This window comes from Chrysoperla carnea, chromosome 5 (assembly GCF_905475395.1).
Source record: "Chrysoperla carnea chromosome 5, inChrCarn1.1, whole genome shotgun sequence".
Taxonomy (NCBI): domain Eukaryota; kingdom Metazoa; phylum Arthropoda; class Insecta; order Neuroptera; family Chrysopidae; genus Chrysoperla; species Chrysoperla carnea.
In genome coordinates this window covers 17,739,493-17,753,186 of record NC_058341.1, presented here as the reverse complement: position 1 = coordinate 17,753,186, position 13,694 = coordinate 17,739,493, and the positions used below count along the sequence as shown (strand labels likewise).

The window sequence follows — 13,694 nt, the reverse complement described above, 5'->3', positions numbered from 1 at the left end:
GACTTGTGCTCCAATGCACAAGTCATAGTAAAATACTATGACTTGTGCTCCACTGCACAAGTCATAGTAAAATACTATGACTTGTGCTCCACTCCACAAGTCATAGTAAAATACTATGACTTGTGCTCCAATGCACAAGTCATAGTAAAATACTATGACTTGTGCTCCACTGCACAAGTCATAGTAAAATACTATGACTTGTGCCCCACTGCACAAGTCATAGTAAAATACTATGACTTGTGCTCCACTGCACAAGTCATAGTAAAATACTATGACTTGTGCTCCACTGCACAAGTCATAGTAAAATACTATGACTTGTGCTCCACTGCACAAGTCATAGTAAAATACTATGACTTGTGCTCCACTTCACAAGTCATAGTAAAATACTATGACTTGTGCTCCAGTCCACAAGTCATAGTAATATACTATGATTTGTGCTCCACTCCACAAGTCATAGTAAAATACTATGACTTGTGCTCCACTCCACAAGTCATAGTAAAATACTATGACTTGTGCTCCACTGCACAAGTCATAGTAAAATACTATGACTTGTGCTCCACTGCACAAGTCATAGTAAAATACTATGACTTGTGCTCCACTCCACAAGTCATAGTAAAATACTATGACTTGTGCTCCACTCCTCAAGTCATAGTAAAATACTATGACTTGTGCTCCACTCCACAAGTCATAGTAAAATAGTATGACTTGTGCTCCACTGCACAAGTGATAGTAAAATACTATGACTTGTGCTCCAGTCCACAAGTCATAGTAAAATACTATGACTTGTGCTCCACTACACAAGTCATAGTAAAATACTATGATTTGTGCTCCAGTCCACAAGTCATTATAAAATACTATGACATGTGCTCCACTGCACAAGTCATAGTAAAATACTATGACTTGTGCTCCAGTCCACAAGTCATTATAAAATACTATGGCTTGTGCTCCACTTCACAAGTCATAGTAAAATACTATGACTTGTGCTCCACTGCACAAGTCATAGTAAAATACAATGACATGTGCTCCACTGCACAAGTCATAGTAAAATACTATGACTTGTGCTCCAGTCCACAAGTCATAGTAAAATACTATGACTTGTGCTCCACTCCACAAGTCATAGTAAAATACTATGACTTGTGCTCCACTGCACAAGTCATAGTAAAATACTATGACTTGTGCTCCACTTCACAAGTCATAGTAAAATACTATGACTTGTGCTCCAATGCACAAGTCATAGTAAAATACTATGACTTGTGCTCCACTGCACAAGTCATAGTAAAATACTGTGACTTGTGCTCCAGTCCACAAGTCATAGTAAAATACTGTGACTTGTGCTCCACTCCACAAGTCATGGTAAAATACTATGACTTGTGCTCCACTGCACAAGTCATAGTAAAATACTATGACTTGTGCTCCACTCCACAAGTCATAGTAAAATACTATGACTTGTGCTCCAATGCACAAGTCATAGTAAAATACTATGACTTGTGCTCCACTGCACAAGTCATAGTAAAATACTATGACTTGTGCTCCACTCCACAAGTCGTAGTAAAATACTATGACTTGTGCTCCAATGCACAAGTCATAGTAAAATACTATGACTTGTGCTCCACTGCACAAGTCATAGTAAAATACTATGACTTGTGCTCCACTCCACAAGTCATAGTAAAATACTATGACTTGTGCTCCAATGCACAAGTCATAGTAAAATACTATGACTTGTGCTCCACTGCACAAGTCATAGTAAAATACTATGACTTGTGCCCCACTGCACAAGTCATAGTAAAATACTATGACTTGTGCTCCACTGCACAAGTCATAGTAAAATACTATGACTTGTGCTCCACTGCACAAGTCATAGTAAAATACTATGACTTGTGCTCCACTGCACAAGTCATAGTAAAATACTATGACTTGTGCTCCACTTCACAAGTCATAGTAAAATACTATGACTTGTGCTCCAGTCCACAAGTCATAGTAATATACTATGATTTGTGCTCCACTCCACAAGTCATAGTAAAATACTATGACTTGTGCTCCACTCCACAAGTCATAGTAAAATACTATGACTTATGCTCCACTGCACAAGTCATAGTAAAATACTATGACTTGTGCTCCACTGCACAAGTCATAGTAAAATACTATGACTTGTGCTCCACTCCACAAGTCATAGTAAAATACTATGACTTGTGCTCCACTCCTCAAGTCATAGTAAAATACTATGACTTGTGCTCCACTCCACAAGTCATAGTAAAATAGTATGACTTGTGCTCCACTGCACAAGTGATAGTAAAATACTATGACTTGTGCTCCAGTCCACAAGTCATAGTAAAATACTATGACTTGTGCTCCACTACACAAGTCATAGTAAAATACTATGATTTGTGCTCCAGTCCACAAGTCATTATAAAATACTATGACATGTGCTCCACTGCACAAGTCATAGTAAAATACTATGACTTGTGCTCCAGTCCACAAGTCATTATAAAATACTATGGCTTGTGCTCCACTTCACAAGTCATAGTAAAATACTATGACTTGTGCTCCACTGCACAAGTCATAGTAAAATACAATGACATGTGCTCCACTGCACAAGTCATAGTAAAATACTATGACTTGTGCTCCAGTCCACAAGTCATAGTAAAATACTATGACTTGTGCTAAACTCCACAAGTCATAGTAAAATACTATGACTTGCGCTCCACTCCACAAGTCATATTAAAATACTATATCTTTTGTTCCACTCCACAAGCCATAGTAAAATACTATGACTTGTGCTCCACTCCACAAGTCATAGTAAAATACTATGACTTGTGCTCCAGTCCACAAGTCATAGTAAAACACTATGACTTGTGCTCCACTGCACAAGTCATAGTAAAACTATGACTTGTGCTCCACTCCACAAGTCATAGTAAAATACTATGACTTGTGCTCCACTGCACAAGTCATAGTAAAATACCATGACTTGTGCTCCACTGCACAAGTGATAGTAAAATACTATGACTTGTGTTCCAGTCCACAAGTCATGGTAAAATACTATGACTTGTGCTCCACTGCACAAGTCATAGTAAAAAACTATGACTTGTGCTCCAGTCCACAAGTCATAGTAATATACTATGACATGTGCTCCACTGCACAAGTCATAGTAAAATACTGTGACTTGTGCTCCAGTCCACAAGTCATAGTAAAATACTATGACTTGTGCTCCACTCCACAAGTCATAGTAAAATGCTATGACTTGTGCTCCACTGCACAAGTCATACTATGACTTGTGCTCCACTGCACAAGTCATAGTAAAATACTATGACTTGTGCTCCACTGCACAAGTCATAGTAAAATATTATGATTTGTGCTCCACTCCACAAGTCATAGTAATATACTATGACATGTGCTCCACTGCACAAGTCATAGTAAAATACTATGACTTGTGCTCCAGTCCACAAGTCATAATAAAATACTATGACTTGTGCTCCAGTCCACAAGTCATAGTAAAATACTATGACTTGTGCTCCACTCCACAAGTCATAGTAAAATACTGTGACTTGTGCTCCACTCCACAAGTCATAGTAAAATACTGTGACTTGTGCTCCACTCCACAAGTCATAGTTAAATACTGTGACTTGTGCTCCACTCCACAAGTCATAGTAAAATACTGTGACTTATATCAGTTGTACATTATTTTATTCATCTACGAGGATGTAGTTTTTTTTGTGGAAGATTATTCAATTTTTATTATCAATTCAGGAACTGTCACCACAGACGAATATGTTATTAAATATAAGTCTGTGATCCTTAGCCATTCATTAATCAAAATCATAAATCAAAAATCCCAAAGTCTATGACTTTTATGGAATTTTCACCTGTTTTTAGCTATGAAATTTCAAAACAATTTCAAAGTATATTGTTAAAAATATTCATAAAATTTTATTAAAACTTTAAATATTAAATAATATCAAGTTAATGTAGAGATATCATTCTAACCTATAAAAATATTAAATGCCGGTTCCCAAAATTAAGTAAAAATATATAATAAAGATATAATGAGTGCCGTAAGATCTAATTCATTTGAAAGTGGCTTAGGTGAACCTGAACAAGATGCTAACTCAGCCCTTACAGATTTAGACAAAAGTAAATATTTCGATTACAATACAAATTAATATTACGTCTGTAATAATTGCCCCTTATATTTTCTAGGTTTACGATCAGGAAAAATTGGTGAACAATCAGAAGCAATTGTTCGTTTTCCACGTCTTTTTGAAAAATATCCTTTTCCAATATTAATCAATTCATCATTTTTAAAATTAGCTGATGTTTTTAGAACGGGGTTTGTGTTTTGATATATAATTTAGCATAGGGTTGCCACCTCAAAGTTCCAGGAAGTCGGGAGATAAACTAGAAAGTCGAAAGATAGGGAAATTAATCTAATTATATCAGCTAATTATAATACTTTTCGATATTTTTGACTAAATATGAAACAGTTAGCAAAAAAATAACATTTTTATAAACTCTGGAGAATTTATGTTGATATCGGGAAAGACTACACGATTTTGGGAGTTTCCCTATCAAATCTGGATAGGTGGCAATCCTATTTATCATTTAAGATATTTTGAAATGTTTCTATTTTGAATTGAATTACATTATCGTTTAAAGAGTATTTCACGATTTGCAGCTACTTTACTGAAGTATTGTTCTAAATGAGATTCTATTACAGTAGAGTATATTTTCTGACATAATTTGCTCATCATATTTTACGAATATTTTACTCAAATATTGTGGTATTGAATTAAAAGCTTGACTTGACATTAAATGGAGGACCATAGCTCAAATAATAGTTAAATTTTTTATTAGTATTCTGTATTTTTGTTGTATACTGATTACAAATTTGAATGGGAATTTTCAATTTGGCTCCTATAAAAACACATATAAAAACACATTTTAAGCACTGGTCACGCTATAATGTGAATGGCTGCCGTTCTAACTCATAGCTACTGAGACCATTGACGTTCGCGAAGCTCCATAACAACACCATAAGAAGTATATTATATATAATTTCAGCTGAAATGAAATGACCATCAGCAATCTGTCGCTGGTTCCCGGACTATAAAAATAAAACGAACTTTCAAGTTAATGATTAATTAATCTTTTTTTAGGACAAACTTTTTACGTATATGGATTTTACGTGTATTTGAACAGAGCGAAAAACATTTGGACAAGATATTAAATGTTGATGAATTTGTAAGACGTGTCTACAGTGTTATGCATTCAAATGATCCAGTAGCTCGTGCATTAACATTACGCACATTGGGTGCGTGTGCTGGCATTATACCTGAGCGGCAACAAGTGCACCATAGTATTCATCGTAGCTTAGATTCGAATGATGCTGTTGAAGTTGAGGCTGCCATTAAAGCGGCTGAACAATTTGCTGCTAAATCTAAGTATAGTTTCTTAAATTTAAAATTTTAAATATTAATTAATTAATTATTTAAAATTTTGTTTTAGAACTTTTGCAATAAGCATGTGCAACAAAATATCAGACATGATCCAAGGACAAGTAACACCAGCTTACATGAAACTACAATTAATACCAATCTTACAACATATGCATCATGACACAAGTACTGCCATACTTGTACGAAAATTATGTACGGATTTATTACCAAAATATCCATCAAAAGAATTCGTAATTGTGACATTAAAATCATTAACACAATTATCAGCAGCAACATTGGTTGATATTCCTGAACAAGTATCTTTATTGTTATATTATTTACGTTCAGATCCACGTTGGCCTGTCAAAGCACAATCATTAACAAATTTAAAGCAATTGGCTAGAGAGGGTTCACATTTATGGCCATCTGGTTCAATTGAGGATATTGTTGATGTGGCATTAAGTACGGAAACGGTTTTGGTTCAGAGTTTATCACTTAGTGTAATATTAGGTAAGAAGTAATATTTTCGGAGACAGTTTCTAAACAGTTATTTAAAAAGCAAATTTCCTGATATTTTTTTTTTTGAATTGGTGGGATTTCAGGACTGGTAGAGGTCTTAGAACTCCTGTCCCGTTGGCTCCGTCCTAAATCCGGCCCTGAGTTTTGGCTCTCACGGTTCTAAATGTATCTTAATTTGTTTTTTGATGATTTTAGTTTTGGTACAATCACCAATTACATGCCATTTATATCGTGATACAAATTCACCGGTACGTAAATTATGTGAAAAATGGGTATTTTCACAGAATATTGCAATTGCTACACAAGCTGTACAAATATTAACGAAAATTGCATGTTACTGTTATAAAGAAGATAATAACATGAATATAAATGATACAAATCACGCGAAGCAATTAATTGGACAAATTGAAACATTAATACAAATAATTATATCAAAAAAGGATAATGAAGATTTACATCAATTAAAATTAGTATTACATTGTGCGGTTGCGTTATGTAGTGCATCGCCTGATAATTGTATACATTTTACTGATTTATTAGGTTTTAATTTAACTACAGATTGTTCAAGTAAGTATCAAAACTTTTAAAAACATCCTATGTATATATTATTTTTCTAACTTAATGAATAAAATGTTTATTTGCAGATGAAACACGTATATTATTATGCGAAGCACTTGGTGCAATCGGTAGCATACAACCAGATAAATTATTAAATTTATTACCAGATTTTTGTTTAAAACTATCAGAATTATCATCACAAAACAATAATAGCAATAACTCAACAACGGCTACGATAAAAGCAGATGATGATACAATTAATAAAATTAAAGTAATGTTATGTACACTTGTGTTCCAAGCAATATCTGAATATGAATGGGATATAAAAACAATTGATATATTAATGAATGTGGTTGCATCTAGTAATCAATGGGTTAATTATCGTATCGCAAGAGCTGCTACACGTTATGGTCATAATAATATCGCTGATATGGTTTTCTCAAATATGCCATTACAAGTAAGTTATTGAAATATTTTTTCTTCAAAATCAAACACTCTCTATAATAGCTTATTTCTTGAGTATTTTTATACGAAATTCTTCGTTCAACATTAACTGTTAATAAATTAATAATCTCTTATAATTAATATTTTTGTTTATAAACTGATTCAAATAGGTGTCATCGGAATATTTATATTTTTGGCTAATGTGCTTGAAAGAAATCAGCAAAGGTGAAGCTCGATTATTAAATATTAAAGGATCAACAAATCGTTCCCAGTTGGCTAATAATCTCGTTGAAGCGATTAAACATTATAGTAAAGCAACTACTGCACTTAAAGTAAGTAATTAGAATTGTTATAAAAAATAATAAACATTTTATGTTATATTTATATTTCACCGGATTATTGCAATAAGAATCCGTTAATTTATAATAAATCTAGTCAGATTTTAAACTGACAATAAGTTGTGAACGAGGAGAAACCCTTTTTTTCGAGTACGAGAACATTTTATTATGTCAAATGTGATATTCATTCACTATTTTTCAATAAGTTAATTCTGCGAGATACAGAAAAAGCTTTTCCGAAACTCTGTGCGCATCGACCTTTACACTGCCATGTATATTGAGCGAGGATAACCGTTTAACTGATCTCCAGACACTGTCGATCTAAGATATGTTTTAAGACGACACAAATTTGAAAAGGAACGTTCATTCGTCCCTGTTGTAACAGGTAAAACTGCCAGAACGCGAAGCGAAAACTGGGTAGTGATTTGACGAAAATGTTTTCATATTAATGATACAAAAATATTTATTTTAAAGGCAGCCAGTTCACCAACACAAACATTACAATTTCAATACGAATACACAAAATTACGTACAGAGTTTTTGGATTGTTTATTACAACTAATATATGCGTGTAATAGTTTGTGTACGGCACCTCCACCAGCGATAGCTGGGAGCACAGCACAAACGTCACGTGATGATATGCAACGATTTGGACATATTACACAACAATTACGTGCATCTGCAAAAGAATTTCATTCATGTGGTGAATTTTATGCAAAATTGTATCAAACAGCATTCGATGCAGATCCAAATACATTGGAAAATATTCAAATGTAAGTTATCTTTTTACCCAACAAACAGTAATGTTGCAATATTCCGTAATTTTCATGAGTATTTATTTTAATGTTCCTAAAATTTTGGCCTTTTCAGATTACAACAAATGTGTACAATAATGGCTGTGAGTATTGAACGAATTTGCCATCCAAGTAATAGTACGTCAGTAACTGATGATGCTGCATTATTTGCTAATTGTAATTCAATAAATTCACAAAGTTTGGAGACACGTTTAATGAGTACAGCATGTGAGAAAGTTATAAAAATATCCAAAGAATTAGCAGCTGAAACGGAAATGAAAACTATTGCTCATAAAGTAAGAACATATTAAAAAAACTTCCTTAATAGACTTTTTCATTTCAATTACGATTCATTATTGTTTCGGACAGACAGTAATAAGTTGGACAAAGATACAACATTTTTGTTATTCATTTTATCACATTAGTTTTTTGACATACTGCCCGAAACAAAAGGTAATCACTTTTTAAAATGAATTATCTATTCGAGCATCGTAGGTTCAAATCTTGCTAGCGTCAAATAACTAGTTTATTTACGATAATACTTTTTTTTTTTTTTCAGCATGCAGACAGTTTAATAAATCAAGTGACAATATTAGCAAATACATCATTATGTATACCACGGTATTTCTATCAAGTATTACAATCGACGACCGTGAAATTATCAATTACCCCACAACCACGTGTACTAGGAGAATCTGTAAGTGTACCTCATGGTTCACAATTAGCTGTTAAAGTTGAAGGTGTTGTACAACATGGTGGTAAACCTGGATTATTTCGTTCTGTTAAAGAAGTCATTGTTACAGTTACATCTGTTCCGCAAACAAGAATTAATCACGATTTACAGGTACGATTTTATATCTTTCGTTTGCTCATCAACATATCTGTGGCTCTCTTTAAAAAAATTTTGTTTTCTAGGTGCCAAACGACAACAATTGTTTAACACTAACACAAACTGTGACACCACATCGTGACTTTTTTACAACACAATTCCTACTGGCATTTGCTCAAGGTGGTCAATATGTGTTGAGTATTGATGCATGTTTGGTGGATTCAAGTGGCTGTGTTTGGCGTGTGTCACAAAAAACTACATTTGCTGTTAAAGTGTATGAGGAACCTGGCGCCAAACAGAATCAAGTACAACAAACATCATCTGCATCAACTTCATCAACGACAACTATCAATCCAACACAATTACCAATTCCCAATCAGATACCACTTGCAACATCTTCCACTCAGTTAATAACTAACACGTTAAATGTTAATCCGGCACAATCGAATATTAATGTAAGGCGATAAAAAAATAACGATAATAAATTCATTTTTTTGTAAGATTTTTATATATTTTGAGAATTTATTTGGCAAGCTGCAGATATTTTTTTCAGTTTTTACTTGATTTTACAGTAGTTTTCATGAGAGAACATGCTCCACATCGACTCTGGAGCATATTTTCTACGCGGCAGAAAGTTGACGTGCTATATCCAAGAATATTACCTTAAAAGATTCCACTTATCGATTAAAATGATCCGCCACGTACATGGCCACAGTTTAATAATAAATGAAAAATAAATTACACAATTAATTGTTAATTACTTTTATTTAAATGTATAATATCGTACAATTATTCAGAATAATAAAAAAATCTTATTCACTAATTTTACGCCATATTAACATTTTATTATTCGATGGCATATTATGTATTTGCAATAATTCTAAGCCACATTCCATTGCCAATATTTTTAGATCTTGTATATCACGTAAACCCCATTCAGGATCACTATGTCGTAACGATTGATTAAATCGTACATTCGATTCAGGTTCAATAATACCATTATTTGCGTATGGACCATATGTGATTAACATACCATTTGGTTTTAATACATGTTGTGCATTATTAAATAATCCTTGAATACAAAAAATGAGCATAATAAACAATATATTTGTGAATGTATAAAATTTTTAATCAAAAAGTGAACCTATAGCCTGTAAAGTTAAAGATTGTACTAATTTTTGTAATGTTATGTCTGAGATATACGAAGCCAGATTTTGATGCCACAGTAGTAAGACAGGGTTTCATCGTACTAGTTTTCTTTTTTTTCCTGGCTTGGCATTTGGCCAGTGAAGGGCTGCATTAACCCACGTCGGAGCCACACAGGCAATGGAATTTTCCAAAGAACCCCAGGCAATGTGATAATCACACATATTTTTTAGTTTTCCGAGCTAACTTTGCGCTTTTCCCGTAATCATTGTCTTTCCTGCCGTTTTTTTCTGACTGACTTGCTTATTTTGCTGGCTTAAAATATTGGCCTCGTTTGTACCAGATTTTAGAAGAAGTTAAAGTTTTTCAATATTACCTTGAGTACATTTGTATGGTGTGATATGAATCATATTTACATTCAAAATGAATTCATACTGTTCAGATCGTAATTGCCAATTTTTATAATCGGTGGTTACATCAATGTGAATCGGTTGTAATATGTTTGCAAATGGTTTTATGTATGCTTCAATACTTTTAAATAATGTTGAATCATATTCGGATGGTTGAAATATTATGTTTGGAAAATGTTCAGCAAAAAATGATACATGTTGTCCACTTCCAGATGATATTTCTAGTAAATTTGTTTCACGATCACTTGGTAAATATAATTTTAATATATCTAATATTGGTTGTTTGTTTCGTTCAGTTGCGGGATATATTAATTTTTGACTAAAAAGAAATTCTTATTTTTAATGTAAGTTTGACGTTATATAATAACACGGAAGATATTTTGAGATATAATAACATTTACAAATTTGTATTTCTCATTTTTATACCATGTATATATGAAATATACGTAGTATATTAAGTTTAGTCCAAAGTTTGTAACGCTTAAAAATATTGATGCTACGAACAAAATTTTGGTATAGGTGTTCATAGAATCACCTAATTAGTCCATTTCCGCTTGTCTGTCCGTCTGTCTGTCAACACGATAACTCAAGAACGGAAAGAGATATCAAGATGAAATTTTTATAGCGTACCCAGGACGTAAAAAGTAAGGTCGAGTTCGTAAATGAGCAACATAGGTCAATTGGGTCAGAGGCAGCTATAATAACTATAATCTCACGACTTGGAGAAGTTTTATTATTATTTAGCAATTTACCATTACCTTGGTTTTTAGCTTTAAACTAATTTACCCCCCTTCGTGATTGGAGTTTTGGGAATCTTAAAAATCAACCTACGCACTTATTTCGAATACAACCTGCCTAAAAAATCAAATTTTTGTGTATTCAGTGTATCGCATTTAAGATAAAGATACCCATATTTTCGTTATTTATAGGAATATCGATTTGAAATTTTGCCTATTCATACAGGGTGATGGGTCACATTTTTTAAGATTTTATGAACATCTATACCAAAATTTGGTATGGTCGTATTATCAATATTTCTAAGCGTTATAAACTTATGACTAAAATTAGTAAACCTTAATATATATTTCATATATATAGGAAGGTATATAAATTTAATTATTTAATTTTATTCCATTTTTCGTGTCGATTAATAAAATTAAAAAAAAAGTACCTCATATTTCGAGCAAATGTACCGATTACAGATGTAACAAACAGTATGAAATATTGTTTATGTAATATCTCGTATGGCACCTGAAATGAAAAAAAAAGGAAAAAATATTGATTTCAATTATAATTTATTAAATTTCGTTAGTGGTTTAACAACATCAATTAAATACAATTCAATTTATCTATTCTTTTTTTTAGATTTCGTTTCCGTTTTAACTTGTGGTAACGCAGTACTATGTCCAGTTTTCTTTAAATGATCAAATAATTTATTTTTTGATGGAAAATTCGATTTACAAACAACACAACAATGTGTTAAATCAATTGGACTATTTTTACTAATTGTTTTTATATTTTTTTTCACAGTATTTTTATGATTTTCTTCAGTTGTAGTAGTAGTATCTTCAACACACTTTTCATTTAATTCGATATTTTCATTTTGCATTTCAATTGGTACTTCAACATCTTTCGATTTCTCTTTTTTCCCATTAGCTATATTTTTTTCACGTAGATTTTTCTTTTTTTGTTTTTTAGATGAACCTATTTCAATTAAACTTTCTTCGTCATCACTTTGTTCGTTATTCTCATCTTCGATCGATTTCTCCTTTTTACCATTTGCTAGTATTTGTTTTTCACGTAAATTTTTCTTTTTTTGTTTTTTTGATAGACCAAAATCAATGATATTTTCTTCGTCATCACTTGGTTCTGAATTTACAGTAATCAAAGATTGTTTCTTCTTTTTTTTCTTTTTCTTTTTAGAACTATCACCATTCAATGATTCATTATCGACGGTATTTTCAATTGTATCTTGATTTTCTATATTTTCAATAGTATTTTGATTTTCTTCTTCAATAGCATTTTCTTCCTCTTGCATTTCAATTTTTAATCGTTCAACAGCGTCACGATGTTTTTTACTTGTTTCATGATTATCGAAAGCATTAACAGTTTTAAAAATTTTATTACATGCCACACAATATAAATTATTAATTAAATCCTCTTCAGAATTTAACGAAACATTATCGTCCTCAATCGATTGATCATCCGTATATTCAGAATCACTTAATTCCTCACCAAACTGTTCTGCTAAATGTTTTTCGATCTCTTTTAATTCCGAACTCATATTTTCAAATTTACTCCATTCTTGTTCTTTACTTCGAGCTTCATTTAATTCTTGTTTACGTTCCAATATTTTTTGTTTTCGTAATTCTTCCTGCTTTTGACGATTTTGTAAATTTTTTTCTTCCAAATATTTTGCATGTGCTTGTACACGTTTGTCACGTTTTCGTACGAACGCAACTAAGTTACGCACTTCATCGTTACGTTCTTTTTTTGCTTTAGCACGAACTTTTTTATTTTCTTTTTCGATTAATTTCACAACACGTCGGTCACGTGTTTCACGGATATCGTACGGATCAACCCAAACATATGATTTTTTTGTGGAATAACTCATCCAGTATGCATAAAAAGGGCCAACAATTGTATCATAATCACTATCACTGGTACCGAATTTCGGTATTTGTTCAAATTCTTCCTCGGTGTCCATATATTCAATATCTTCAGATGCAATTGTTTCAAATACTTTACGATATACGCTATAGAAACCTTGTTCATCGTCCCCGTATCCTTTGAAACAGGATGATGTAAAATATGGAAATACATCCAAGGAATTATCAGTAAAGTTTGCATTGCTACCGGATCCTTTTAAAATTTGTTCACGATGATTGTCATACCACGCACGTTCTTGACGATCACTTAATACTTCATAGGCTTGCTGAACCAATTGAAATTGTTCCTTAGCATATTCTTCGTTATCTAAATTTTTATCGGGATGCCATTTCAATGCCAATTTACGATATGCTGTTTTGATTTCAGAATCATCTGCTTCACGAGATATATTTAACACTTCGTAATGACACTTCATTGCACCAGATTACGAGTTTAATATAACCACAGACTTATATATGTTTAATAAAAAACGAATAATTTACGTTGTATAAATGACGATTTTAAAAATTTTATAAATAATCGAACGAAAATCATTAAAAGTAACCAAAACTTACCAA

General features: G+C 32.4%; 3 protein-coding genes across 3 annotated transcripts; 1 reads left to right on the top strand and 2 right to left on the bottom strand.

Annotated features, from left to right (window-relative positions):
* Positions 1–3,969: 3,969 nt before the first annotated feature.
* Positions 3,970–9,421, top strand: LOC123299959 (integrator complex subunit 7). Its single transcript, XM_044882393.1, has 11 exons — positions 3,970–4,128; positions 4,195–4,324; positions 5,151–5,435; positions 5,500–5,939; positions 6,144–6,515; positions 6,593–6,963; positions 7,121–7,282; positions 7,763–8,061; positions 8,159–8,378; positions 8,642–8,926; positions 8,998–9,421. Exons 1-11 carry the CDS (start codon positions 4,041–4,043, stop codon positions 9,376–9,378), a joined length of 3,033 nt encoding a protein of 1,010 aa, XP_044738328.1. The 5' UTR covers positions 3,970–4,040; the 3' UTR covers positions 9,379–9,421.
* A 302-nt stretch (positions 9,422–9,723) lies between these two features.
* Positions 9,724–11,782, bottom strand: LOC123300589 (methyltransferase-like 26). The gene is made up of 3 exons (XM_044883180.1): positions 11,639–11,782; positions 10,434–10,786; positions 9,724–9,983 (listed from the first exon to the last, which is right to left on the bottom strand). Exons 1-3 carry the CDS (start codon positions 11,641–11,643, stop codon positions 9,724–9,726), a joined length of 618 nt encoding a protein of 205 aa, XP_044739115.1. The 5' UTR covers positions 11,644–11,782.
* On the bottom strand, positions 11,746–13,614 carry LOC123299970 (dnaJ homolog subfamily C member 21). Its single transcript, XM_044882409.1, has one exon. It carries the CDS (start codon positions 13,550–13,552, stop codon positions 11,813–11,815), a length of 1,740 nt encoding a protein of 579 aa, XP_044738344.1. The 5' UTR covers positions 13,553–13,614; the 3' UTR covers positions 11,746–11,812.
* Between the last annotated feature and the right edge of the window lie 80 nt (positions 13,615–13,694).

Coding starts and splice junctions, on each gene's coding strand:
- LOC123299959 (XM_044882393.1), top strand. CDS start 4,041: ATGAGTGCCGTAAGATCTAATTCATTTGAAAGTGGCTTAGGTGAACCT. Junction 5,940..6,143: donor ATCACTTAGTGTAATATTAG/GTAAGAAGTAAT, acceptor TGATGATTTTAG/TTTTGGTACAATCACCAATT. Junction 6,516..6,592: donor TTTAACTACAGATTGTTCAA/GTAAGTATCAAA, acceptor GTTTATTTGCAG/ATGAAACACGTATATTATTA.
- LOC123300589 (XM_044883180.1), bottom strand. Junction 9,984..10,433: donor ACCATACAAATGTACTCAAG/GTAATATTGAAA, acceptor TTTGTATTCAAG/GATTATTTAATAATGCACAA.
- LOC123299970 (XM_044882409.1), bottom strand. CDS start 13,552: ATGAAGTGTCATTACGAAGTGTTAAATATATCTCGTGAAGCAGATGAT.